Genomic DNA, 27,933 nt, shown 5'->3' with positions numbered 1-27,933 from the left:
AAGTTAACCTTTAAAAAAAACAAAAAAACAAAGAAAGTACAAAAAAGAACTGCATAAGAAGAGAAAATTAACAAACAGCAAGAAAAATAAAAAATGGGAAAAGGAAACAGGACATTGGTGGTCACACAGACAAGAAAAACGATTACTCATAGATTTACGTTTTCACATGAGTTTCAGGTTATTGACCAAAGACAGTTATACAGCGAAATCTGTTAGATCATTGAACATTCACTTCCATTTTTCAATCAGATTAATGACCAGATTTTCTACAAAAGTTTCTCCCTATTTGACATAGCGAATCTTATTTTCTCAAAATGTACATTTTCTAATTCCTTCAGCCACATATCAAATGTAGAGGGCTTCTCAGATTTCCAAAATTGTAGGAGCAACTTTATTTCTAGCAGTGTGGACAGAGAGATGATCTGAAGAAGGTTGTATTTTAGAGATATGGCGAAAATAATTTGTTTATCATTAAATATCTTAAGTGTTTAGGGATGAGACACGTTGGATGGAATATCTACAGAACATTTGTTTTTATGATTTCTTTTTTTTTTTTTTTCTTTTTTTTTTACCAGAGGAGGGTCAACATGACATTTCTGCCATGATTTAGTCATTTTGGGTTCATTGAAATATGTAAAAATACATGTATGTATATCAACATCATCTAGATTATAAAATGCTATGAGGCACATCTTGAAATGTAATTTTATTTTTCAAAACCCTGATCAAATACACAACATGCAAAAGTCATTATTCAGTGCAGGATACAGAATTACTGATTTACACCAACCACTGCCTGTTGTTTGGTTGGTTTACATTATTTGACAAAGTTTGCAACACAGAATGAACTGACATTAAGAAACAAAAACTGGTAAATAAGAATACATTCATAATGAATTTTTGTGCAAAACCCACCATTACGGCACAAAGTAAAAAAAAAAAAAAGACACAAAAGAATTGTGAATAAATTGTACAATAAGAGGCAGGTGCATATTTGGGAAAATGTTACTGTAGTTGTAGAGTCAAAGTTTCCATGGGTAAATTCAGCAGAGAGCTAGCAGTGCAGTGCGATAAATGGGCTGAGTCATGATAAAAGTACAGTGACAGACTTCAGTGATGAAGCAAAGAGTCGGGTATTAAAGGCTCAAAGCTCATCCCTTTCTTAAGCCATGTTGATCCAGGGTTGATGATGTGTGTGCCCACTGGGTGGATATTACACTCAAATGTCGTCAGCATTCTCCCACAGGTGTCTCCACCAGCGTGCAACAAAGACCAGCCTCCGGCAAAAGGCATAATTGCACCGATAAACTGCCAAATCACAAAATATCAAAACATTCTTTCTGTTTTTATGGACTTTGGCATAAAAAGACATGATGTTGACTTAAAATGTATAAAAAGAGTCAACAGGAAAATACATAGGAACATGGAAAGTTGCTGAACCAATACTGAAAGTGAATACATGCTGACAAAAAAAGTCCCTAAAATTTGGAACAAACGTGATAAAATACATCCAACATACATAAATCCAAAACACACACACTGCATACATTTCCTTATTACTGAGTAACTCAATCTGTTATTCCTGTTCTCAGATCAGTTCTAGCTGTTGTCTCCTCGCGGGCTCTCGGTGGTGGTAACTACTGTGGTCTTGGGGGGCTCTGGGGTGGTGGTTGTTGTTGTGGTTGTAGTTGTGGTCGTGGTTGTGGTTGTTTTTGGTGCTGGAGGTGGAGGTGGAGGTGGAGCTGGGGCAGGAGGTGGTGGTGGTGGCGGCCACAGACCAGGAAACAGCCAAGTAGGGATAGACCAGGGAGGAAACGGCCTGGGCCGAAACGGGCGACGATGACCGCTCTGGACCAAGAAAATATAAACAGTAAAATATTTTAAAAACCAAAGGTGTTTACAGTGATTTCACTTTAATTGATAAATGATAGCATTGAAATTATTTCTTACCTCATCACTGTCAGACTCACTGCTAGAGTGATGAGAATGCATTCTTACCTCATCACTGTCTGAATCGCTGCTGTGATAACAGTTCTGCAAAAAACATTACATTTAATACTTCGGCATTATCTTAAAATCATTACAACTGCACCAAAAACAAAAGATTATATAGAATTTTGTTTGTACTTACAGCTACAGGACGATGGATCAAGAAGAAAATCATCACAAGAAAAAACTTCATCTTGCACTTCAAACTGTAATTCAGATCCCCTGATAGTTAGAGCTGCCTGTGTGCCACGCTACAGAGCGAGTATAAACAGCTAAATAAATAAAACATAAAGCTTTGTGTTCGCTACTTTACCAGCTGGTCCCTTCAGGAAACTCCATTAGCTTTTAAAAAGCCTAGGTGTGTCCACATTGCTCTCGCACTTTAAAGGTGTGTTACTTCATGTCAGATGTGATCGGTCTCACAGCAGCCTGCGGAGAGAAAACCAAAATAGGCGTGAACCTGATTTCATTACCCAGCTAAACTGTGCTTTTGTAACATTAAAGGTCCACATCCTGTTTATAATCCTCATGGACTTAAAGTATTTGTTGATACATGCTGAGCTGAATTAACCAATAAACCCAGTTTGTACAGCTGATCACGCACGGACATACACACACACAGACACACACACACACACACACACACACACACACACACGCACACACACACACACACACACACACACACACACACACGCACACACACACACACGCACACACAAACACACACGCTTCGTTTTGTTTCAAGAATTAAAGAAAAGTATTTAACTTCTGAGTAAAACACAGAATATTTTCAAACTCCAACTGTTATATATGGAAAAGAATTTGAAATATTTGCCATTGCAGTCGTGGGAAGACTGAGATGTTGTTAAAGCGCTCTGCACTTATGAAACAGTAATATTTGTTGCCTGGAGCTGTATTTCCACCTGCAAAACAATACTTGCTCAAACCCTTCCCAAACCCTGTAATCATCTTGTTTACTCATGGTGGACCTCTTTTATTTCCTCTGTGGTAGTCATTAAATTTTACGACTTGTTGCAAGTGTCATCCAGAGATTTAACCTCCGACTATCTGGACATACACAAAGGTTTTATTTCCCAATGATAGGCACAATTGTGAAGAGCAACACAGCTATTAAAATTTCACAGATCACTGCTTCCATCATCCTGCTCTGTGGTTTCTTTTTGCAACATATCTGATCTGATTAGGCTAACAGGGGAAATTACTTTTTCAAAGACCTACAGGCTCACTGTTAACAGATTTACATCATTATACAGACTCAAACAGTGCTTTGTGACAAACCTTGTAACTGAATTTGACAGCTGATATTGTGTCTTGTTGTCAGTTTGGTTTTAATATGATCATGGTTTGTTAAGGTAGACATACTGAATGGTGACAAAGGCCACTTAACTCTGCCAAGAAGTTGCACTTCCAATTGTATTTATCGTAACACAAATCACAATTTGCCTGGGAGGGCTATACAGCATAGGACATGCTTCTGTCCTTGATCCCTCACAAGTATTTGAGTATATAGAGCATTTGTATATGCAATGTAGGCTAAGTTTATGGATAAATAGTGGACAATTTTATCATATTTTATACACCTTATACCTTATACCTTCATGCAATATATCCTTCATGATTAACGCTGTGAGTAGGATTTGAACCTACGCGGGGAAACCCCATTGGATTTCGAGTCCAACGCCTTGACCACTCAGCCATCACAGCACCACATTTGTAAGAAACTTCAGAGAATACATCATGAAACAGAGAATTTTGAAATGAGTCAATCATAGCAGCTTATAAAATGACCAACACAGTTTTTACCATGTGTAGTTTCTTGACATTTCTTGCATGTATACTAATTCAGGAGTCACACAATGTATAACGATAAATTGAGGAATTTTGTTGTCTGTATGGTCATAATGCACAAGCTCTGAAGCGAAACTTAAATGGTTGTGGAAAAAAATGCGTATAAAATTATATACAAGATATGAAATTTTTCATTGGTCGGCATTAAATTTAATTTAGAACAATTTATAAAACTTGGTAAAGAGATTCTAATCTTAGAGGCATTTTGATTGCTAATTTGTTTTGAGAGATCACGTCCCAATCAAACCATGTGCATTTGTCTTTCTGTCTTCTCTTATTTGTTGGTAAACTTTGACTTTCCCACAATTTACCCTTTCTTTTTACCTATTTTGAGCACATCTTTGTGCCACTACCTGAGTCTTTCTTCATTTACTCCAGACAAACCGCTCTCTCTCCAGGTAATATTAAAAGTTTCTCTCAGTGAAATTACTTGTTAACTCACAGGACAAAGCTCCAGGCTGCCAATCAGAGGAAATCGATCTCTTGTCATTAGAAAACTGACTCCATTGTGTTCATTTTGATAAACAAGCAATAAATATTCAAATGATGGTGTTTTCATCCCCAATGTGAATTTGAGATGAAGAAATCCCAAATTCAGAGAAACTACTTTCAGTGCAACAACACCAGAAACAGCTGCTGACACAGTTTGGAGGAACAGCAAGAAGCAGCGGACAGATTGAGCCAACAATGTGCTGACATCTTGCAGTAGAGAGGATCAAAGCATGTGCATATGATAATTTGTTTTGATTTTTGGTGCATTTTATGTTTACATTTCCAGGTAGGATCTCACAGACTCAGACAACACACCAGAGTTGTTATTGTGACATCGTAGACTTATGAAACATATTTATTGCCTGCAGACAGGTTGCTATGCATCCTGTTGTCTCTGCTTGATCCCTGGTGTGGTGGCAGCCGACTTTAACAGTTGCTCGGTGGTAGGATTGTTTCCTTCATGCAGCTTTGTAGTGATTAGACCAACATGCACAAATTTACTGAGTACCAAAATATTACATGGTTTGTACATTGTAATGTATTTTTTAATCCTGTTTTCTCAGCATCATAGTATATTTTATAATTCTCCCTCTTTTTATTCACGCTATATTAAAAAAGAGAGACTAAGAGGAAATTAAATGCATCATAAAGAGTCTCTATTACTTTGATTTTTATAAAACAAGTAAAGTGTTTATTCAGGAAATCTTGCATTATGGTTTTGCAAATGTAATAGATTAATAAATCAGGTCCTAGTAGGATTGTAAGCACCTAGGGATGATTGTTGGACTGTCAGGTGGAAAAAATCAAGGTGTACAAGAAAGTATATTTTAATTTTATTTAATTATCCCATCCATAGTTGGTAAAATTAGTTTTATAAAAATATTTGGAACTACTAAAACTTAATGCTGACCTTCTTTTAGCACATCTCAGTCACATCAAATCTCTGTCTGCATAGAACAAAAATTTAAATGTAACACTCTTGTTTTTCCTCTCTCATTTTTCACAGGTTTAAGTCAAAGACATTAGACTTTTTTCATGCACTCTGTAGAGATTTTCCCTCAATAAAATCCATGTTAGTGAGCACTTCTCCTTTTCTAGGACAATCCATCCACCTGACTGGTGTTACATATTAAGGTGCTGATTAAACAGCATCATTACTACACAGGTGAGGACACTTTAAAATGTGCAGTTAGGTCTCACAACACATCCCCACAGATGTTTTGGGGGAGTGTGCCATCGGCATGCTGATGGCAGGAATATTCATCAGAGCTGTTGTCAGCTAACTGAATTGAGTGAATTAAAAAACTCATCATTAACTTAAATCTGTGAAAACAGAAGAACAGACCAAAGTGTTGCATTTAATTTTTGCTTCGTACACATACAATTTAAAAAAAATTATTAATTGCCTGTTTTTATTGGAATGTATAATGATAACAAAGACTCAATACTCCTATTATATTGTCATAATGCATATAATATTCTCAAAATAATACATGTATTAATAATAATAATAACTGCAATAATAATCGGTGATTAGAGGTTTAATGTCTGCTATCCTAAACATTCATGTATTTATTAATGTTTTTTAAGCTTTCATTTCTGTGTGTGAGTCAACTTACTGGCATTCAGCTCTTAAGTCAGAGGAAGGTGTTTTATTTCTGCCAACTCAATGTTACACATTTGGGGATTTGCTGGGTATTATTAAAATCAGGGAGTGCTATTGCCATTTCTACATCTGCTCTTATATCGGTTTATATTTATGAATCATACTGTAACAAACAAGTGCTGTCACCAGGTTAAGTAGTATCATATCCTGTTTGGGGCCCACAGAGGGCCCAATCTGGATCTCCTACAGACTCCCCTGACATCAGAAGAAACTGAGGTCCTCTGTACTTTGTGTCATATTTGGGTTTTATTCCCATATAAGGCTGTGACACTGTAGAAATCAGTTCATTTCTCACCATTTGCAAGAGGTTATTGTTGTATCACAGCAGAAGACTGTTGTTACTGTCACTTATCACTGAAATTCAGTGTGACACATTGACTGCAGTCGTAAACTTGTGGCATAAAAACAAGTCTCACAAGTTGTGAGAGAGCGAGGACAAATTTACATCTGTAAGAAGTTATTATATTGTTTTTTTCTGCAAGTTGCACAAGCTTAATGCTGAATATGTTCCATTCTAGATGAGCTGTTATGGCATTGTGCCTGCAGGAACCTCCTTGATATTTTTTAACCTTTTGAAATGTGACCACATTGGCTTGAAATCTCTTCAAAAAAAAAAAATGAGGACGATGAGCAACTTAACAAAAAATGGCCTCAAGATTTTGCTACATAATACATTGTTTTTTAAACATAATTTTAACTAGGCCCACATAGTTAAGATGATTATGAATGTAGTTTTCTGGTCATTTTTCCCTTTATTTTTAATCATGTCTAATTATCCTCCCAGCTAATTGTAAGATCATTTCCTTCTCAACTTTTACTTATTTTTTGCAGTTTGCAGTTTGCAGAACATTTCTTGCCAAGTTATGGTTTTTCCTGTGTTTCTCAATGAAATCAAACAGATTTTCTCAGGTTTCAGAGGTTTAAATGCTTGTGAAAGGCATGGAAACACAGCACAAGAAAGCTGATGTTGATCCAGGTGTTAAAGGGTTAAGTTGCAAACCCGTAGACACTGTGAGTTTAGTTTGGTAAGAAGTTATAATGTTCCTCACTCTGTTGTACCATGTGCCACACTGGAAGCAATAAAATTGCACCCGGCTTGCTGTAAAAACTACGCAAAATGAAAATATGATAATATATAACTTGTGAGCTCAAACAGAGAGACCGTAAGAGACATGCCTCTTTTGCATGCCTGTCAGAATAAAGTAGAGATAAATAATTAAAGCAGAATATTTAAATACTTCTGAAAAATAGAAAATAACAACACAAATGGTTTCTATCTTGATCTTTCCTTTATTAATTTTCAATGATTTGTTTACTCAATAAAAAATTGCTGAACATGAGAAACTCGGCAGTAATATCTTGAATCCAGCTCTTCTCTGTCGACCAGTTTGTTGCCTCACTTTCCCACTGGAAACACAAGAGGAACAGGAGCTGCATTGGCAAAACTTGCCAACAGAAACTGCAGCAATGCTGCCAAGACTTGATTTGGTTGATAGCTGGAAAGGAGTGATGGATACTGAAGCAGTAAATGACTCATCTGAAATAAAGCACACACAATATATCTAATAGCATTTTGTATAAAGTAGTAGAATAGAGTTATTTTGTGGGTGAGAGAATATGTTGCACCTCATAACTCCCTGAGCGTTTGACTCGATCATTCTCCTCTGAGACCTTTAAGAGTGAAGAATCTTGTTTCATCAACTGTTACATATATTCACACAACCATAAAAACATGCCATCATGTATCAAATGTGCAACTAACTCGAGCACTTACAGGAAAGGCGAAACTTAAGGCTGTGAAGCACAAAACAAGGACCAGCAGTTTCATAGCTGAAAAACACAAGACTCCTTCCTGGAGACAGAAAGGGGGGGAAACAAAATTGTAAATTCAGTTATAGAAACTATGAATAGTCTCCAAAGAGAAAAATCTCACCTTCAAAGTCAAAAGCGATGTTGACAACAAAGGCCAAATACAGAGTCCAGTGTTGAGTTTTGGTCTGAGGTTCTTTCATGTCCGAGTACAATTTTTAAAGAAAAGACTCTGCCTCCAGTCATCCAATCAGCTGTCAAACATGTTTTGATTTTATGTTTGTCCCAAAGGTGAAAATGTGATGAAATGATGTATTTGGGAGGATAATCCTCAAAACTTGTTGTCCACTGTCCATGCAAGACTTAATCTCACAGCTGTTGGGAAACAGTGAAGCAGTGTTGGACATGTGGACATGATTCATATACACAGCTTTAAGGTAGCCCTTAAGGGACTGTCTAAAACCTGCTAAAGGTTTCACCTTAAGAAGCATGCAGGAATACTGATATGGGACGCAGAGTTTAAGCAGTTTAATCAGGACTACAGTTATTACACATAATAAGTATATATTTTATTTATGGACTACCAGGCGCAGAAACACAAAGAGTCAGGGGCCGCCCTGGCCCTCGCCTGCAAAATGTCCAGAATGACTGTGTGGAGTTATGGAGTTAATGGATTAGTCGCCAACTATTTGATAAAACTGTATGAGTTTTTTAAAAAAATCTAATTACAGATTCTGAAATGTGAATATGTTCCTTTTTTTTGCTCCTCAATAAACTGACAGCAAATGGAATACCTTTCAGAAAATTTAAGGACATCATCTTGAGCTTTGGGGAAACATTGCTCAATTTTCTGATATTTCATAGACCAAACCTCCCAGTTAATCGAGAAAACAATCGACAGATTAATTCTGTTTAATGGAGCATAAGTTACCACCTAACATGTGATGTGCAAATGTAATCTGAGGAAACCGTGGTGGCTCATTGTGACCACAGACACCCAGAGGTGTTGTGAGTGAAGAAACAGTAAAGCTGTTGAAACTGGATGTGGTTCCAGAGCTCTGCTTTATTGTGACAAAGATCTTTTGCATGATGCACACCTTTCTATACAGCTTTGTTAATGTTTCTTGTACAAATGGATTTTAAGAAAAACAAACACATCTTGTCCGTTTTTTTCTATTCATGGCATTTATTTGGCAGATACAACAGAAAATGAAGTGATTTTTGATCCATGTGTTTATTGAACTAGAATGATGAGTGTAAAAATACATTATTTAAAATTAAAAAAAACATTCATGACAAACTGATACAAAACATTTTTGTCACACTGGTTTTTGTTCACTTGTTGCTCTCTGGTTACATTTAAAATTTTACTTTGTAGTAGTAGCCTTAGTTGTTGTAGTTGTAGTAGTAGCTGTAGTAGTAGACAAACTCTCCGCTGCCTCAGTGGCAGTGGCGCCAGCACCCTTTAAGAAAAACAGAAACATTCATTGTCAGAAAACGCAAAAGAGGATTATTACAGGAATTTTACAATAACTGACAATCAGGTGTGTTGAAAGTTGAATCGCTGAGGATAGATAATCAGAATCAGAATCAGAAATACTTTATTGATCCCCGAGGGGAAATTGCCTAAAGCACTCACCTCCCCGGAATTCAAGCCAGAGTTAGAGTTAGAGATAGACCGAGCAAATCGTTTGCGCTCCATCTGTAGAAAATTCACAAGTTTATTTTTAGTTGCCATGTACCATGGTGCAGCTATGATCAGAGAGGGAAACCACTCTTGGATCTTATTTGTTGCATTCATTTAATCAATATCTCATAGCAGAGATAATATGCTGTTGGATTTTTGCAATAAATATCAGTTTTAGTATTGTTGGAGAACATTTTGCTTTACCACCGTTATGTATGTTCAGTTTCTATCTCCACCCTTCAGTATTGGCAAATCAGATCACAGCCAGGTGGCCGCCCGGTCTGACTGCGGCCGCTCCAGATGATTCTTGTGATTCCAGCAGACGTGCCTCAGCTTGTTTCAGAGGTGTCAATCATGGCTTGTCTATTTTTGATGGAGGGACAGCGTGTTGCACAGAGTAGATCGATTTCCTCGTCATTCTTATTGGTATTGACTTTGTCTTCAGGATACAGCACAACAAAGTAGAAAATAACAACAAATAACACAATTAAAATCTTGATGTTTTGGCTACAGTTTAGGGGAGTTTTTGTGCTGTTCATTTTTTTTCATACAGTCTATGGGTTACAGTCAGGTTTTAGGGGCTGGTGTACAGATTCTGACGGGTCACAGAATTTGGCGAAACAGCAAGAAAGCTGACACATGGGAATGGCTACGGACAAACTTTCCAACAAAGGATGACCAGACAGTGAAACAAACTATATGCATAAATTGACCTTCTCCTTAAAATATGTGATGCAGGATTGTTTCTGTTGTTTCTCTTGGAAGTGTGCTTCTTAAAGTCTGGCACCTGGTTGCTACATTTTTTTTTTTTACAAAGCCCTGACCTCACCTGAGTGCACACACCTAACTTCCAGAACACAGAAAATAAAAACAAAAATAAGAAAATACAGGCAGAGTGCAGAGTCTCTGCAGAAAAATACACTTCCAAACACTTCTAGTGGGTCATATGGATGATTGAGACATTACTTTTGTGTGAGCTTTTTTTTTTTTTTTTTTTAGGAAAGTCCTACACAGTATATCTTTAAAAGTTTACACTTTCAAATCCCACCTCAAGACCTACCTTCTTAAAACTGCTTGCGATGTTTGATTTATCTCCATTTCATGCGTCTGTCTTGCTTTAACTGATCTTGTTTTTATTTATTCAGTATGTTTCACTGCTTAATTGACTTTGTTTTTGTCTCTGTAGAGCGTCTTTGAGCATTGTGAAAAGCGCTTCATAAATAAAATGTATTATTATTATTACTATTATTATTATTAGAACTACAATAACATGCCACTCAGGAAAGACCCTTTTACATAAACAAGTAGTGTTGACCATTCCAAGCCTTTCCTTTTGCCCAAAAGGGCAAATTAATGTATTAAGCTATAAAATCACAGTAAAACTTTAATGATCAACCCTTTTAAAAGTTTGTCCTTTTTCATGCAGCACCAATAATGTTAATGACACTTTTAAAGTCCTTAGCTGATATTTAGTAATTAATAAAACAGTTTCCATGACATGTAACTGATGTTATTATCAAAAGAAAGCTGCAATCAATAAACAGGCATTGATTTACAGGCTAAGTGGCAATCTGACGTACAGTATGTGTTGTACAAATACAATATGATGAAATGGTGTTGGCTCATTCTGACCACAGTCCTCACAAAACTCTGACAGACACCTAGAGATACTGGGAAACAGGGACGGAGGCACACACCTTTCTCTCATTCTAACTGCTTTGAGAAAAACAAACACTCAATCCATATTTTTTTCATTTAGCAAGTTTATTCAGCAGAAATTGATCCACATGTTGATTGAACTGATTTAGAATTATCAAGACAAAAGTAAAAGAAACAGCTGTTGGTTCGTAGTAAAAAACAACTAGCTGCTCTTCTTGTGTGGCAGTGGCTGCGGTGGTAGTTGTAGCAGGTCACATTAAGACAGCTGCATTAAGAATGCAAGAACATCCACGACAAATTGTGGGACAGCTGCTGAAGTTGTGGTGGATGCAGTCACCGTGCCTGTATTGGTGTTGGAATTCTGCAAGAAAAAAAAACAACAACATTCATTTACAAATATGCAGCTTGGGAATTTCTAAGAAATTTTTCCCTAACTGACATTCAGGTTTGTTGAATGTTGAATTGTAGAGAACAGATAAAGCACTCACCTCCACGGAATTCGAGCTAGAGTGAGAGTTAGAGAAAGACCGAGCAAATCGTTTGCGCTCCATCTGTAGAAAATTCACAAGTTTATTTTTAGTTGCATTATACTATTATTACAGTTGTCTTGATATATAGAATCACTAGTATTGATACTGTCAGATTGCTACACTTACAGGTTGAGCCAGAGCGAGGCTCAGGAGCAGTCCAAGCACAAACACTACCTTCAGCATGGTTACAGTGATCACACCTGTTGAAAAGGAAATAATAAAGTCTTTATTAATATCAATGAAATAATCATCAAACACACACAGATAAAATGGAAACAGAGGATTCATATAATCACCTTCAAGTCTTCAGCTGACTGTCTGGCAGATGGTGGAGGAGGTTGTTGCAGTGTTGCTCTGAATGTTTTCTTATATACAGTTACAGGAGCAGATGTCACCTCATTAGCATACAGGATTGTTGGGAAATTGCCAAATATTAGGAAATCTACCACTTCCACATGCCAAAGTGTGATTAATGATTAGAGATGGAAACCACACTGGGATCATATGGCAATGTTGCATTCAAAAACTGACAAATTTCTCTTTACCATGCAGCTCAGCACAACAGTTCATCTTGCAGACAAAAATCACAAATGCAAACACTGGATTTTTTTCAGGTTCAGCTCTTGAACCAGAACACTGACAGCTACTGTTTCAACAGTAACACTCATTACACAATGAGCTAAAACAACATAGCAGTGAAATATGTCACTGTTGTCTTTATACAAGAATCTTTTATTTATTGATTTAACATGAGTATTTTATCACATAACACACAAAATAAAACACTCACACAAAATAAAATCACAAAGATTACTTTTAGGCATGTAAAGTAACGTAAGTTAGGTTTAGGAAAAGATTATCTGTCTTCACGTTATGTACTTAATGTAAAGTTGGTGCAAAATTCTGTATGTCAGGTTCAGACAGGTGGTTGGTTAGGTTTTTTGAAAAAAAATAATGGTTTGTTGCTGTTACGTTATGTACTTACTGTAAAGTTATGTATGATAGGCTTAGTAAAGTTACTTAGGCTAGGAATATGTGATGGTGGAAGTCATCAAATTACTTAGTGGAGTTACGTTGTTTTTTTTTTTTAATATCTGTTCGGTTCTGTTCATAGATTCAAGGAACTCAAAGTTCAACTGATTTCACACAAGACATGAAAACAGCACATCAACTTTACTCCTTTTGCAGACTTTCAGTCTGAATACAACCTTCCTTACTCCAATCACCACATTGGTCATGTGATTACAACATTCTTAATTATGTAAGTTATATACAATTTCTAATGCATAGCTTTTCATAGATATACAGTATATGCAAACGATGCATGAGAACAGTGTGCAGAAATTAATCTGAAATGCCAATATACTTCTTTTTTTCTATGTTTACCATTTTCACATTGAGTAAAGTAGTATCTACAGTACAAGACACGTATGAACCACACATACTTGCAGAGGATAGTAGCTGATTTAGAACAATCTCCTGTGTTTACACAAGCTTGCCACAAGATCTCATCACAATCATATTTCATGTTCCGTTTTGCAATACATCTGGGAAATAATCTTTTTGGCATGTCATTTCCATCTCTGGAAATTACCTATCTGATGTGTCCAGACAGCCAGCATGCATTGCATTCAAGGTGGACATGTGATCATGCAGCTGTTGGTCATTAGGGAATATAATTCTTCTATGGTTTTGAGGCATGGAGAGTAAGATTGAAGAGGTTGCACCATCCTGGGATGGGCTGTAAACCACTCTGTTACTGGGACAGAATGGTGAAATGCCACATCGTCCCACACAAAATCCCCTTTCCTAACCTGGCGCAAGTCTTTGATACAGTAGAAGTCATCAAGGAATGAAAAGAGGTGCATTTTAATTTCTGTTGGCTTTTTATATTGAGGTACACATATTCACCAATAACGAGGTGATTGTTAGCATGGATCTCTGCAGCATTTTGGATTTGTATTAGTCATTTTAAAGCACTTATTAATGTCTTATTCTGCTTCACCGTATTCTATAACTGCAAGGCCATTAACTCATCAACTATTAGGCAAGTAGAACTATAATCTTAAACTTTGCTCAAGGTGGCAGTACCACAAGAATAGTCATTCTCCCTTAATAATACTAAATAAATATGGTCTATTCTTGTGTAACACAGCACACATCTACAACTGTTAACCCTCTGAAACCTGGAGCAGCATAGCTGTTTTTGTGCTGCTTTTTGACACTTACTAATCACTGGGCCACTGAATATCTTGGGGTAGCACACTAAATCTTGAAACTAAACCTTGAAGTATAAAGGTTAGGATAAATGTCAATATGGAGAGTTAAGGAATTGCATCGTGATTTATGGTAACACTGAACCAATAACTTGGTCCCAAAGGCAGCCTTAGACAAACTAGTACAGTTCAAACAATCAGTCCTTTCAATAGGTTGGTTCACAGGAGATTGTGAGATGTCATAGACTGTGTGGCCACTGAGACAGTTTTTTGGGAGGTCCAACTGGCCTCCCAACATCATAATATCTAGCTGTAGTGGAGGGGGGTACCAGAGCCCTGCAGTGATAAGACAAAGGAAAAATATGTAACTGAAACTAATTTTGTATCAGATGGAAACAGGCAACATCTAAAACAATGAACCGTCTCATCCCCTGTAAAATCAATAGGCGTATCCACCTTAAACCTAGCCCCCATTGTGCCCTGCATGAATTATGAGCATGACTTCAAGTGCTGAGCCAGTAGTCTGCATTTTCTAATAGTCTCTGTACCGAACGGTACACTTATTCTCTTTCCTATAGAAATGTGAAAAACATAATCTGTTTCACCTCAGACAGTATGACGTGATCATACCTCAGCTGTCTCTTACTGCAATGTCAAAGGATGCGTACCTTTTAAGCAAGCATGTTAGCCTTTAGCTTGCTTGTAAGTTTACTGAGTAAAACACAATGCCGAATTTTGCAGCAGACTTCAGTGATATCTGTAATTGAAGGCAGTTAAATAACTTCAGATATTCATTTTATATGAGTAAAGTACGGTAAATCTTTAGCCTAATAACGTAAGCCTACATTCTCAATAAAGTCATAATTTAAGGTCTGCTGCCGAGTTAATTTTAAAATAGGAAGTTTTCTGATGAAGGCATTAAATGTAATCAGACAGAGGAAGACCAAGAAACTAAATAAGATTTTTTTTTAAATGTAGCTTCTAGGGACAGACAGGGATATCATATGCTAACTTTTAGTGACAGATGTAACTCTGGATGTTCTCTTCCACAAAGTGATGAAACATTTCTCCACTCTCAAAACTTAAAACATAGTACATACATATATATTATTTATTATTTTACTTTAAGTACATGAAAAAGTAGTACGTGCATTAGAGCATGCAAAAAAGGGGACAAATCACATCCCGTTATGAGGGACAGAGCATTTTATTTGTCATTATGGGACGATATGGTATTAATTATATAGTATGGATGGCTGCCATATACTGTATATAGTCTATTGTTGTATCCTATTCCTCTCTGTAGGTAAACTGTACTGCTGGTCACAGAAACAATCTGTTTAGGCAACACTTGTGCAACACTGTTGTCAAAGCTAAAAATTTAGCTTAGCTTGGTTGTTGGTAACGCCACAAGGATAAACATTGGCAAATCAACAAGTACTGGAGCTCTGTAAGGAAATTTCAGAGCACGATAAATTAACCCTTATTAAATATCTGTAAAAAAAACCCAAAAAAACCAAAGCTGTATTTGCTGAATTCAAGGCAAATTACTTTACTAAAGTACTGCTTTTGGTGGTTAGCCACCAAGATTAGCATCCATGGAGAGTCAACGAGATGAGCGTGCCCTCTCCTCCGAGACCTTAAGATACAAATGATAAGATTGTTGTTATTGTTGGTTTGCAATACCTACAGGGACAGAGGAACACAACGCTGCCAAGCACAACATTAAAACCAGCAGTTTCATAGCTGAGAGAGGCGGGATCCTTCGAAGAGATTTTTTACATTTGAGTCATTCAGTTTCAGTCATCTTACTGAAACCAGACAGTTGTTCACTCACTTACTATTCTCTATGTTACGTGTACCAAATAGTGAACTATACAGGGAATAACCGGATGAGATTTCGGACACACTGTTGTTATTTTCTTCCTCCGGAAATACATGACAGCATTGCAATGTGGTATACGTGTATTGTACATTATCTGTATGCTCAAATTTGCTGTACATTGTGGTTATTTTGTAGTGTACTATATATATATATTAATAATAACTAACACAATTAACTGCTGAGAATTTTAAAGAATACTACAAAATGGCGAACACTGTATAGTGCACTTTTCCATGGTAGGGAACAGTTTTAACATAGCTGCTGTGTGTACCAACTAACATCAGCTGCAAAGTTAGCTTCATCCATCAACACTTGTTTTACATAACACATTCATCACTCATAAAGCATACTCACACATTGTGATCCTGAAACTCCAGATTTGTCCAACAAAGAGACAACTGCCTCGACTTTCAGGAGTTACGTTGTGAAAATCCAGCTGTAAACTATTCCCAGTTTGTGAAGCAGTCCTTGGGAAAATGAAGCAAACACAATAGTGTTCCAGTGATAAAAATTGGCAGTACACGCAATGGTAATTTTCAGTTGCAGTGAAAAAAGCACCATCTCCTCTCCTCTCTGCTGACATAGCAACTCAAGCTCATACTCTCCTCAAACTCCAGCCTCCAGTCACCTCTAACTAGGCTTGTTTGGGGACATGCAAACATTAGGTGGTGATGTTGGCGGGCATGCTATGCATAATTAATTTGTTATAATGTGATATCACCAAGTTACTGACGTAAACACTGAAACTCAAATGAGCGGTTTCAGGCAGCTTAAGAGCCCTTCTGAGGGAGAGAGAGCCTCCTTTGGCTTGGACTTTGGGCTTCACTTGGGAGACCTTTTAAAAGCTAAAATACTCTACAAATCAATAAAGAAAAGGGAAAAACCTCAAAAGCATCATAGGTCCCCTTAAAATATGTAATTACAATTATTACATATACAGTTTTTTCCCTAGCTTTTTTCTTGAGCTACTAATTTCTTGCAGTTGCTCATTGCGTTTTCCCTTGTTTTTGAAAGGAATTGCACCAATTTACTCAGGCTAACAGCTTTTTACTTGTGACAGGGTTTTGAAAGAAACAGAAGACGGTTGCAAAGGATTAAAATTAGAGAGCTCCTGACAATGACAATATAAATAATAAAAATAATCCAACATTTTATTTATTTATTTATTTTAGCAACCAGTCATAAATGCTAATTTGAACATTTTATTATCCCCAACAGTTGGGACTAGTTAACAATTTGTCTTCATAGTTTGACTCTTACTGGATGAAAAAAAAAATCTTTTGAAGACCTTCACGTAAAAAACAAAACACATAGAAGTCAGTCACACATTGCTTTATTAATCATCTTTACATTTTATAGTGCACACTAAATCCGTGTTTCCCCATTCAGCCAGGTTCTGTCTCATTTTCCGATTGGTGGAATTGGAGGGATCGGAGGGATCGGAGGGATCGGAGGGATCGGAGGAATTGGAGGGATGACAGGTGGGATGATTGGTGGAAAAGGCACAAGTGGGAAGGGAAAAGGGAAAGCAAAAGGCCGTGGGAATGGCACTGGAATGGGGATGGGAAATTGCTGGAACTGAGGCTGCATAAAGTTCTGGTTCATCTGGAAAACACAGTGAAGAAATAATGTCATACAGAGATATATTCTGTAATGCATGTGATTATTTTGGCAGCTGGTCACAGCATGCACCTGGATATACTAACCTCATCGCTTTCATCTGAGCGTTTAACTCGTGCCCTCTCCTCCGAGACCTTAAGATACAAATGATCTCACATTAAAAACTCGTTTGATATGAGAGCAACACCACAACAGTAACACGGCATTTAAAAGAACATGTGACTCATAGGTGGATTTGAAGAATGTTGTTATTGTTGGTTTGCAATACCTACAGGGACAGAAGAACACAACGCTGCCAAGCACAACATTAAAACCAGCAGTTTCATCGCTGAGAGAGGCGGGATCCTTCGAAGAGAAGAAGACAAAAAGTGGTGAAGTTTAGCTGTTAATTTAACACTTAAGAAAAAAAACAAACAAGGAAATAATCTTACCTTGAGTCAAATAATAAATAGCCAGGGAGAAGGTCTAATTTTGCAGTGGTTCTCAGTCTGTCCTGGTTCACTTTTTAAAGACAATTTTAACCCTAAGTCATCCAATCAGCTGTCAAAGGGGGCAGTGATATTGTATTTCTATTAATAGTGTGAAATGTGATGAAACCATGATGCGGTGGCTCATTCTGACCACAGTCAGACACGAGTCAGACACTTGGAGGTGTTGAGAAACAGTGGAGGTGTTTAAACTCGATGTGATTCAGGAGTTCTGCTTTGTTATGATTATACATATCCAATGGCAGGCCCCAGTGCACACTATCTAGTTATGAAGAACACACACATGCACACACACACACACACACAAACCATAAGAAGTATATTTTACCAAGAATTTGGGGTTTTTGTTTGAAAGGCATGACCGCTTGCTTGGCTTGCAGATGTCCTCAGCTTGTCCAGATTTTGCACCTGAACTTGTTAATTTATATTATATCTTCGCATGATCATGATAGAGACTTGACATTGTACAACATCAGCATACGACCCAGCAACCATCATCATCAGGGGGCCTTTTTACACCAAGCTATTTGCCAAAAAGACATTGCAATATGTCCTACTCCCCACCCATTTACACACCTACCTCAAAAACTAACTCTGCACCACTGAGAGGAGTGTAGGCTTATGTGGAGAGACAGAAAATTAAAAAAAAAACATTCCATATTGAAATCCACAGAAAGACAGCTAATTAAAGTTACCTCTCAACAGCAGATTGCAAACCACTGACGGCAGTTACACTGAGTTACATTAAGACATGTTCAAGCGCTGTTCATTGGAGATGAGTACTGAGCAAAAGTCATCTTCTCGTGATGTGATCAAAGCAACATTGTAAAGTGTTGGTTTTGGTGAGAATCTTCAGTAAATAATGAACAAATCAGTAACATTGCCATTCATTGTATGAGTGGCAAATAGTTTCAATTTCATAGTTACAAAACAGACTTTTCATCAATATCATCTGGGAATCATGAGGGCATCTGATTTACAGGATAAATCAAATGCATCATTTGAAATGAGACTTCTCAAATAGTTTTCACAATACACACCTTTCTACAAAGCTGTATTAATATTTCTCATAGGTAAGGATTTCAAGAAAAACAAACGATCTGGTCCATGTTTTCCATTCATGAAGTTTATTTGGCAGATACTACAGAGAATTAAGTGATTGTGATCTACATGTTTGATAGAATTAGAATGACGTGCGTGAAAACATTTTGGTTAAGGTAACATAATTTGAAAAGAGAAAGAAACAGTTGTCAGGACAAACTGACAGAAAACAAGGCGGATGTAAAACAGATCTCCAATGGTCGGTGACACTTCACACTACATTCCAGATTTTATTTACCACCTCCAGCTGCAGCAGTAGTGGTAACTTTAGTTGTAGTAGGTTTAGCAGTAGTAGTAGCTTTGGTAGTAGTAGTGGTGGTGGTAGGTGTAGTCGTTGCAGTCGTAGTTTTTTGTTGCTGGAGGAACTTCATGTAGTTAGTAATGAAGTCCAGCCATTGCTGAGTACTGGGCAGGCGCTGGGTGTTGATAGTCTTTAAGAAAATCAGAAACATTCATTTTCATTCATACAGTAGAGGAGTGTCTAAGGAATTTTACAATAACTGACAATCAGGTGTGTTGAAAGTTGAATCGCTGAGGATAGATAAAGCACTCACCTCCCTGGAGCCAGAGCCAGAGTTAGAGCTAGAGATAGACCGAGCAAATCGTTTGCGCTCCATCTGTAGAAAATTCACAAGTTTATTTTTAGTTGCATTATGCTATTATTACAGTAGTCTCGATTGGAACAGAAGATTCAACTAGTATTGATACTGTAAGATTGCTACACTTACAGGTTGAGCCAGAGTGAGGCTCAGGAGGCATCCAAGCACAAACAATTCCTTCAGCATGGTTACAGTGATCACACCTGTTGAAAAGTAAAAAGACTTTATTAATAAGCAAAATCACCACCAGCCTCACACAGAAAAGACAGGAACAGAAGATTCAAATAATCACCTTCAAGTCTTCAGCTGACTGTCTTGCAGATGGTGCAGGAGGTTGTTGCAGTGTTGCTGTGAATGTTTTCTTATATACAGTTGGATGTCAGCTCATTAACATACAGCATTGTTGGGAAATTGCAAATATTAGGAAATCTACCACTTCCACATGCCAAGGTGCAGCTATGATCAGAGATGGAAACCACACATGGATTGCATGATATGTAGCATTCATTTAATAGCTAATAATGGTCCTATTGATGAGAAGTTTTTTTTAATACCACTGTTATGCAGGTTCTTTATTCTCCACCCTTTTGTCTTGGCAAAGACAGACGTCTCACATGGGAACGCCTGGTCTTATGATTACAAATCAGCTGACTTAGTGGGTCAGGCAGGTAACAGGCCACACCCAATGAAATGTGCATTCTTACTTCCTTTTGTTTTAAGGCGTTTCTGCTTTTACCTCTACAAATAAGTATGTACACACATTAGAAGTGATCTAAAAACGTTTTCTGTTTCTAGTTTTTATTTACTCTTTAAACCTTGGCAAATTGGCTTGATTTCTTTTAACAACATGTGAAGAAGGCAATGAGCAATGATAAACAAAATGACCCCCGAAAAAGCAAGAAATGAGTAAGTACATAAAAATAACCAGAAAATTAATTTTAAAAAGAAAGTTAAGAAAAAGAATAGTTTTTCCCTAGGCTTTGTTTCTTCTTTCCCTTGACATTTTCCCTTATTTTTTTAAAAACACTTTTCTAATTCTAATTCCTTGCAATTTTGAATCATTTTTTCTATCTGACATTTTTGTCAAAATGGAGTTATTCATATATTCTGTGACAACTTATTAACTTTATGTGAGGAGTTTTTTTTAAGTTGTATCTATTTTTTTTTTACTTTTTATTTAGAAAACACAAAGGTTTATTTCTGCAATTTTGAATGCAAAACTTTGACGCTAAATGTATATGAAATGCTCAGAACGCAGACAGAACCATATAATTCTAAGGTGGTGATTTATGAACAACTCTTGCTCATTACCTTTTTCAAAAACGCCAATTTGCTCAGTGCTCATACAGTTTTATACACTTGTGAAAGGCAGCTGAAAGCGGCACAAGACAAATATGTTGCAAAGAGTTAATTATTAGTAATCATTTCTTCCAGTCATCACTGTTGTCATCGTGTGCTGTTGCTAAAATAAGAGATTAGAGTCAATTAAGAAAACATTAGTAAACAAAGTGTGGAGTAATTGCTGTTTTGCCCAGTGTGACCAATATGTGTTGTTTTGAGTAATACGTGGTGTTTCTCAATATCTGATGTGTAATATAAGCATCAGTGCACAAGCAGCCAAACACGTACTTGCACAGCACAGGTGAGTGTTACAGTAGATGCTATACAGTGAGTATCTTGCTGTACAAAATGTTCAATTTCTAATATTTTCTTGCAGGTTCTTCAGAAACAATGCAGCGTTTGTGTATTGCAGCTTTACTTTTGTCAGCAGTAGCTGCTCAGCTGGATGTAGACTCTAAGGTAAAACTGAATAGACACACAGGTTCAGAGCTGCTTTTACCATCTGTGAAGCATTTCTTATTGAGTTACTTGTTTGTTTAGCTCGGTGACGACGAGGAGTGGGTGTCAGAAGTCCCAGAAGGTGGAAACGTGGGGTCAGGTGTAGACGGGTCAGACTGGGCGGGTGGTCAGCCATGGGTACGTTGTTTTAAAGTAATTTAGTAATTAGTTAATTGTGATGACAGGGCGGCTGGAGATGATCAGCTGATCTCTTCTCTTCTTTGTGATAGCTTCTGGAGACGCCCCCTTGGCTCCCACAGCAGCGCTTTAGAAGGCAAGGAATGACAGGTCCACAGAGACCAGTGGAGAGGCCTCGAGGGAGACCTCGAGGGGTATTTACATTAAGTTCTTATTTTCTATACAGCTTGGTAGTCTCATTAAATTTGAACATTTAATCATTTACTCTGAGCACAACTCTTATTTGTTATGTTTCTGAGAGTTGTTTTTTTAAATTCCATAAACAATACTCTGAATTTGTTTGTTTGTTTGTTTTGTGCTATAGTATATCATGGCAAACAGCAGCCAACAAATGTATAGGCTTTGTTTCAACACATTGGGACAGATATGCAGTGAGGGGTTTGGGTGTCAAGCACTCAACTTCCTGTATTGTGGTGATTTTTTGGTGCAAAAATTTGTTAATTTTCTGCATCAACATATTGTGTGAAAGTATTTAATTTTGTGAAAAAAGTCCTCCACTACTTTCATGTTTTTGTTGAGTAGCTGGCAAATGCACATGTTCTGAATATAGAGGGGCACGTGTTATTATTCCCTGTGAGTTTGCCAAACAAGATATAACTTGTTAAGTGATGAACTGAAGAGGTGTTGATGTTTACATTTTTTTACTCTTTTTTTTCTATTTTAACTTGCTTCCAGTCTGAGTTTATGTTTAGAAAAGTGCTTGTGGATAAATAAAATTTGCTATTTAACAACTTTAATATTAAGGAAACAAAATGTTGGCAATAAACTGTGCTTATGATATTGAAAATGCTAGACCAAAAAAGGACATAAAGGATGCAAAAAAGGACTTCAAGAGAGGTTTGCACAGAAAACCTTCCAGTATTATTCAGTCTTATCTTGTGAAATATGTGAAATAGAGGTCAGTTTTTTTTAACACTGCCCTATAGGCTATTTACCACATTTCATCCCAAAAAGAAAACCCAAAATATCAAGCTCCTTTCATTATTTTTTTTCTTAATGTCTTTATAACATATCTACTGTGGTTCACACAGGCTCCTGAGAGACACAAAGGACCAGGAGGCAGGGAGCCCAATGGGAGGAAGCCACTGGTAAGTTCACAGTGACAATATAACTAAACTTGAATGAAAAAAATAAAAAGATTTAAAAAAAAGTAATTGGGTCTTCATGTCACTGAAGTCTTTCATTCGGTCCTGACAAAAGACACTGCAAGATGATTGGAGTTGGGCTGTACGTAAACTCTTATAAAATGCCTATTTTCTATGTCAGTTGCTCTGATTTTGAAAGGTGCTGTTCACTACAAAAAAAATTTAACAATTACTACTTTCTTGTTTTAGGTGCCTTCACCTGTGTTTAAGGTACTGTCATCTCACAGTGTGATATCAACACATTCAAATAAATAGGAACAACTGACAAAAACTCAGATTTTCTTGTGTTTATAATTTCTTTTCAGGTTGAGAACGTGGAATTTCAGGTAAAATAAGATGATATATACACTGTCCTTTATGTTTGACATGACAGGCTTTACTAATTTTTTTGTTTATTTTTTTTAATAACTGTGTGGCCTTCATCCTTAGAACACCACTGCTGTACCCCTGAAGGAGGTAAACTATACAGTTTAATTACTTTATTTCACTTTTTCGAGGTAGTTTATATAACACCATCTTATGAAATGTTATAAGTGACACACCCTGACCCTCAGTGTGGAAAATCTTGCAGGGGGAGAATGTGTTTCGGATGCTCAGGGTAAGTGAAGAATCGATTTCAGTATTACGTTTTAACACAGTTTATCAGAATCAGTGAATACTCATGACTGACAATCCATCCATCCATAGAATGGCGGAAAAGGAGGACCTCAACTTCTAAGGGTATAAAAACTATTGTAACTCTTTTAAGCAATTTTTTGTTTTTTAAGGAATGAAAGCTCATGCATTCAGCTTTTTTTACATTTTCTGTTTTACAGGGAGGAAGGAACAGGCCGAAGAGAGAGGTACACTTTGATTTCAGTCAAATTTTGAAAAAATAAATAAATAAATCTGGTTTGTTTGGGCTTTATTTTATGGTCTACAGATAAATTTGTTGGTTTGATCTTTGATTTCATTTTTAATACAACGGCATTTAGATTATTTGTTTTTCTTTCCATCTCAGTTTCCACAGTATGTGAAGCTCATCTACAGCGCCGCAGAGCCGGTAATCTCCTCAATGTTTACTGCTCATATGATTATTTTTTAGTATATAAGTAGTTCTTCAATGACAATCATTATTTCTCTTTTTTTTCACGTGAAGAACAAAGTCTCCATTGAGTTTGGGGTTATGAAACCTGTAAGTACAGAATTTGTATATACTGAATATATATATAATATATACTGAAACATGTATATGCTTGAATCCATTTTCTATATTTCTTTATAACAAAGTTCTTGCCTTCGTTCATTTACTCATTTGTTTGTATTTTGGTAATAAATCATGATACTTTAATTTCTTTCTTTGGTGAACAGGGACATTGTGCACATTGGAAAAATGCAAAAAAGTATTTTTTTAACCCATTTCTGTAACTTTAAAACTGGCCTAATTTGAACAACTTTTTTTTCAAGGAGAACCTTGGTGAATTGGTTGGAGAGGAAGAAAATCTTGAAGAGGAGTACTGGTAACTATAACAGGTAAGAGTGTAAATATAGTGATACTGATTAAATGTAATCATCTGATCATCAGTTTGCTACAGTAACTGCTGCCGCTGACTTATGTTCTCATCTCATACTTTTCTCAGGAAGAAACCAACAACTACAACTACAACAACTACTTTGTTTTGTTTTCTTTCCTGCAGTATATTCTGAGAAATTATTCATGAAATTGTGCATTTTACCTGTAAAAGCATAATTTCTGTGTACCACAATAAAACTCTTAAACAAAAAACTTTGGCAAAGTTCTTTTATTTATTTGACCTGCTGGATTGCTAAAACAAGCAAAACTGTTTTAGTGTAATATAAAAAAAGAACTGAGTACAAATAAACTGAATTTGGAAGGATGGCCGGTGCATGTTGCAGAGCAATGAGTGATGTGGCCAAACAATCACCAATGCATTTTTGACTGATCCCCTCGTTGTCATTCTGGGTGAAATCTAAGGCTCGAACAGGAAGGGGAAGTTGGAGTGACCCTGGAGAAATATTACAGAAAAAAGTTAAAATCCAGCACAAATCAGTGACCGTGACTTGTGATGTTTTGCGTGTATGCTTACACATGAATGTATGAAGGCTTTAAAGGTTGAGTGTCATGTGTATAAAGTATCACCTCATCAACTCCTGGGCCGGATGTATCACCACGAGGATCAGGGGGAATTGTAGTCGACTCTTTCTGTGTTCCAAGCGGCCATGTCTGATGTAGATATAAGGTTACAAAAAAAATAGACATATCTGGTTCACACTCTTTCTCTTTTTTGTATTCTTCTATTTGTTTGTTGTTTTTTTGTGAAAATATAAAAAGTCAGGATGCAGTGTACTCACTCTTTCTGTCTGCACCTTAGGCTGGGAAGCTTGCTGAAATTAGAGGATATGCAGGAAAAGTAGCTCAAAACAAAGGTAAACTGTTGCTACAAACACCCTTAAGTTTTCTTTTCTTTTTAAGTTTTTCCATAACTAAGGAAACATTTTAAGGGCAACACCCTTGTTTTGTGCAACCAGCCCCATGAGTATCAATTATAGCCTACATGTAAGTATTTATTTATGTTTTATTTAAATTTCAAATCCTGAGATTAACCCATTCAAATGCAATATCTTGTTTTCAATTAAGTGCTCAGACACAAAAACACTATATTAACAGACAATGAAATGAGATAAAACAAATAAACAGCAAAAAAAATCAATATAAAACAATAGCAAAAACACATGCACATTTGCAAATAAGCCACACTTACACTACATCTCTGACAAGCATCATCATGAAACAAAAAAATAATAATTTAGATAGCAAAATAATAACTCTCAATAATACTGAGCAATGAAACAAATAAGGTATCATACAACTCAACACTAAAATGTGACTGAGGCGACATGTTTTCAGCAGTGTGGTCAAAATGACAGTCGACTTTGCATCACAGTCACCACACATGACTCAACCTCAGCAGCCGTGTTATTATCATTAAGTCTAGTCTTTAGTCATCGGAGTCTGCTGCATTGGTTCTTCACCATAAATCAAAAAGGCAAAGGGAAGTTGATGGAGACAATCATAGCAATATTTTAAATAATTTAAGTAATAGCTCTGCCCCCACCTCTTTTTTAATTGTTTAGTTAATATGTAGCCAATGTGCACTGAATACTTCTACGATGAATATTCCTAAAGCACAACTTTATTTAGCCAGTGGGTTTTTCTTTTCTTTTTTTAGAATAAAATAACATGTTGCTTTTGTTTTTTTTGTCCATACTTTATGTCGTGTTTCATGTCTTACCTGCAGAGGGAGCTGTGGTCTCTGTGTGGTCCTCTCCAGCTTCTGCTGACCGTTGTTTGGCTGCAGCACCACAGTGTTCCTCTGCTGGGGGTAGCCGTAATGAGGCACAAAGTAAGGGAAGCCCTGCAGGTGATAAAATCAATTTAAATCTGCAGGGTGCATCTGAAGAAAAATATTGAGGTTTTCACACATGTCAATATGTTTTACTTTAAACCCAGTGGTGGACAGATCCTGTGCTTTAGTAAAAGTACAAATACCGCACTATAAAAACACTCTGTTACAAGTAGAAGTCCTGCATTGAAAATGTAACCTAAGTAAAAGTAAGTGAGTGTAATCAGGAACATGTACTTAAAGTATTACCGAATCCAGAAAACTATTTTTTTTTTTTAAAAAAAAGCAAACAACATAAATGTTGATAAAAAATTTGTTTCCAATTGATTAATGGACTAATTGCTTCAGCTGTACTATAAACTTCTTATTCCTGTTATGTAAAAATCTTAATTTGTACATTAACAAGTAACTAAAGCTTCCAGATAAATGTGGTAAAGTAAAAAGTAGCATTAAGTTAAGTAAAGTATAAGTACCTCAAATTCCTACTTAAGTACAGTAATTGAGTAAAAGTACTTAGTTACATTTCTCCACTGTCCATACCTGCTGTCTGGGAAACTGAGGGAATCCATAAGATGGGTACTGGAAAGGTGGAAACATCTAAAGGAAATAAAAAACATTTATGAATTTTTTGACAGTGAGCAGCAGCTGCAGCGACCTACTCCTGTCTTCTCCAAGCTGCTTTGTACCTGGGCAGGGTTTTGGGCCTGCTGCGGGACATTGGGAGCATTGGGATCCTGTGGAGGTCCAAACTGCTCTTGCTGGCCGTTGGGGACAAGCACAGGTGTGAGCTGGTTGCCTTGATTGGGGAGGAACATCTGAGGCCCCTGGGGACCGAAGGGGCCAGCCACTTGGGGGTTCAAGTTCACCACATGTGGAGTGAGGAGCACTTCAGGCTGTTGCTGCTGCAGCACGTACTGGGGTAAAATTGAAGAAGCCTGGAGATGAAGAGATTTGGTTCAGTTCACAGATTATTTCTTTTAGTCCACACGTGTAAAGCTTTTAAGTCTGACAAAGGGATACATGCCATAGTAGTTTTGATATGTCCTGTAAAGACTTTGTGCACTTCCAATACCTGTGTTTGTCCAAGAGTTGCAAGAGTTAGTCCATTCAGTCTTAGGATCTGAACACACAAAAAGTTTGTATTAAATTTAAGAATTTCATTAATAAATAACTTTGCAACCAATAATGATGAACAATTTAAAAGCTAAATTTACCTCATTGCTGTTGCTTGCAATAATTCCAATCTGTACCTGTAAAAACAAAAAAAAGATTTTGTCTCTAACATTTTGGAAGATATGAGAAATACATATCTTTCAGCAAGTGATTTAACTCACTGGAAGAGCAAAGCTTGTCCTGAAGAGACAAACCAACAGAAGGGCAGTCTGCAGCTTCATGATGATTTACAGTCTGTAAAAACAAAAATAATCCATCGTAAACTACCAAACATTTTACTATGATTGAAATAAAAATTTCACTGCAACAATGAGGGTTAGAAATTCATATTACCGTTTCTCTGGCTCTGCTTTCCCTTTCTGCGTGCCTGCCTCCTCACCGTGTCCATATCCCTTTTAAATTCTGTCCATGTGAGCTGTTATAGTCCACCACCAACCCCTCCAGACAATGTGTGGTCAGTGTGACAGACATTTCTCATGGCATCAGACTCAGACACTTACAACACAAGACAGGTAAGTATGTCATTAGGAGTAAGTCATGTCTTTAAACACCCTGACATGG

General features: G+C 36.8%; 5 protein-coding genes, 2 long non-coding RNA genes and 1 other non-coding gene across 11 annotated transcripts; 1 reads left to right on the top strand and 7 right to left on the bottom strand.

Moving 5' to 3' along the window:
- Positions 1-693: 693 nt before the first annotated feature.
- LOC121941465 (uncharacterized) lies at positions 694-2,499 on the bottom strand. Of its 2 annotated transcripts, none has more exons than XM_088075281.1 (4): positions 2,303-2,499; positions 2,132-2,195; positions 1,999-2,034; positions 694-1,848 (listed from the first exon to the last, which is right to left on the bottom strand). In XM_088075281.1, the coding sequence occupies exons 1-4, from the start codon at positions 2,326-2,328 to the stop codon at positions 1,600-1,602; spliced, it is 375 nt and encodes a 124-aa protein (XP_087931407.1). In that variant the 5' UTR covers positions 2,329-2,499; the 3' UTR covers positions 694-1,599. The 2 variants fall into 2 exon arrangements, with proteins under 2 accessions (XP_087931407.1, XP_087931406.1); XM_088075280.1 differs by having other exon boundaries at positions 1,951-2,034; positions 2,303-2,498.
- Positions 2,500-3,635: 1,136 nt separating this feature from the next.
- On the bottom strand, positions 3,636-3,717 carry trnas-cga (transfer RNA serine (anticodon CGA)). Its single transcript has one exon. It is a non-coding gene; the product is annotated as a tRNA-Ser (tRNA).
- Positions 3,718-7,289: 3,572 nt separating this feature from the next.
- LOC148190007 (uncharacterized) lies at positions 7,290-8,143 on the bottom strand. The gene is made up of 4 exons (XR_015776147.1): positions 7,953-8,143; positions 7,794-7,871; positions 7,646-7,690; positions 7,290-7,556 (listed from the first exon to the last, which is right to left on the bottom strand). It is a non-coding gene; the product is annotated as an uncharacterized LOC148190007 (long non-coding RNA).
- Positions 8,144-11,260: 3,117 nt separating this feature from the next.
- LOC148190006 (uncharacterized) lies at positions 11,261-12,122 on the bottom strand. Its single transcript, XR_015776146.1, has 4 exons — positions 12,001-12,122; positions 11,831-11,904; positions 11,663-11,725; positions 11,261-11,535 (listed from the first exon to the last, which is right to left on the bottom strand). It is a non-coding gene; the product is annotated as an uncharacterized LOC148190006 (long non-coding RNA).
- A 5,006-nt stretch (positions 12,123-17,128) lies between these two features.
- Positions 17,129-17,954, bottom strand: LOC121941617 (uncharacterized). The gene is made up of 4 exons (XM_042484443.2): positions 17,857-17,954; positions 17,698-17,770; positions 17,512-17,559; positions 17,129-17,410 (listed from the first exon to the last, which is right to left on the bottom strand). The coding sequence occupies exons 2-4, from the start codon at positions 17,749-17,751 to the stop codon at positions 17,207-17,209; spliced, it is 306 nt and encodes a 101-aa protein (XP_042340377.2). The 5' UTR covers positions 17,752-17,770; positions 17,857-17,954; the 3' UTR covers positions 17,129-17,206.
- A 1,069-nt stretch (positions 17,955-19,023) lies between these two features.
- Positions 19,024-20,103, bottom strand: LOC121941569 (uncharacterized). Its single transcript, XM_042484395.2, has 4 exons — positions 19,906-20,103; positions 19,743-19,816; positions 19,569-19,631; positions 19,024-19,445 (listed from the first exon to the last, which is right to left on the bottom strand). The coding sequence occupies exons 2-4, from the start codon at positions 19,797-19,799 to the stop codon at positions 19,245-19,247; spliced, it is 321 nt and encodes a 106-aa protein (XP_042340329.1). The 5' UTR covers positions 19,800-19,816; positions 19,906-20,103; the 3' UTR covers positions 19,024-19,244.
- A 240-nt stretch (positions 20,104-20,343) lies between these two features.
- LOC121941561 (uncharacterized) lies at positions 20,344-24,560 on the top strand. Of its 3 annotated transcripts, none has more exons than XM_088075978.1 (15): positions 20,349-20,519; positions 21,331-21,413; positions 21,495-21,590; positions 21,683-21,784; positions 22,682-22,738; positions 22,985-23,005; positions 23,101-23,121; positions 23,225-23,251; positions 23,367-23,393; positions 23,483-23,515; positions 23,611-23,637; positions 23,796-23,837; positions 23,934-23,969; positions 24,242-24,307; positions 24,415-24,560. In XM_088075978.1, exons 1-14 carry the CDS (start codon positions 20,516-20,518, stop codon positions 24,296-24,298), a joined length of 633 nt encoding a protein of 210 aa, XP_087932104.1. In that variant the 5' UTR covers positions 20,349-20,515; the 3' UTR covers positions 24,299-24,307; positions 24,415-24,560. The 3 variants fall into 3 exon arrangements, with proteins under 3 accessions (XP_087932105.1, XP_087932104.1, XP_042340319.1); XM_042484385.2 differs by lacking the exon at positions 20,349-20,519 and adding an exon at positions 20,995-21,255; XM_088075979.1 differs by lacking the exon at positions 24,415-24,560 and having other exon boundaries at positions 20,344-20,519; positions 24,242-24,308.
- An 11-nt stretch (positions 24,561-24,571) lies between these two features.
- Positions 24,572-27,886, bottom strand: odam (odontogenic, ameloblast associated). The gene is made up of 10 exons (XM_042485386.2): positions 27,706-27,886; positions 27,534-27,606; positions 27,414-27,449; positions 27,272-27,319; positions 26,886-27,134; positions 26,740-26,796; positions 26,089-26,211; positions 25,148-25,180; positions 24,936-25,019; positions 24,572-24,801 (listed from the first exon to the last, which is right to left on the bottom strand). Exons 2-10 carry the CDS (start codon positions 27,591-27,593, stop codon positions 24,766-24,768), a joined length of 726 nt encoding a protein of 241 aa, XP_042341320.2. The 5' UTR covers positions 27,594-27,606; positions 27,706-27,886; the 3' UTR covers positions 24,572-24,765.
- Positions 27,887-27,933: the final 47 nt, after the last annotated feature.

This window comes from Plectropomus leopardus, chromosome 3 (assembly GCF_026936395.1).
Source record: "Plectropomus leopardus strain MGB_pleo_1.0 chromosome 3, ASM2693639v1, whole genome shotgun sequence".
In the NCBI taxonomy this organism is placed as follows: domain Eukaryota; kingdom Metazoa; phylum Chordata; class Actinopteri; order Perciformes; family Serranidae; genus Plectropomus; species Plectropomus leopardus.
The sequence above is the reverse complement of the archived record's forward strand: the minus strand, read 5'-3'. Positions and strand labels throughout refer to the sequence as shown.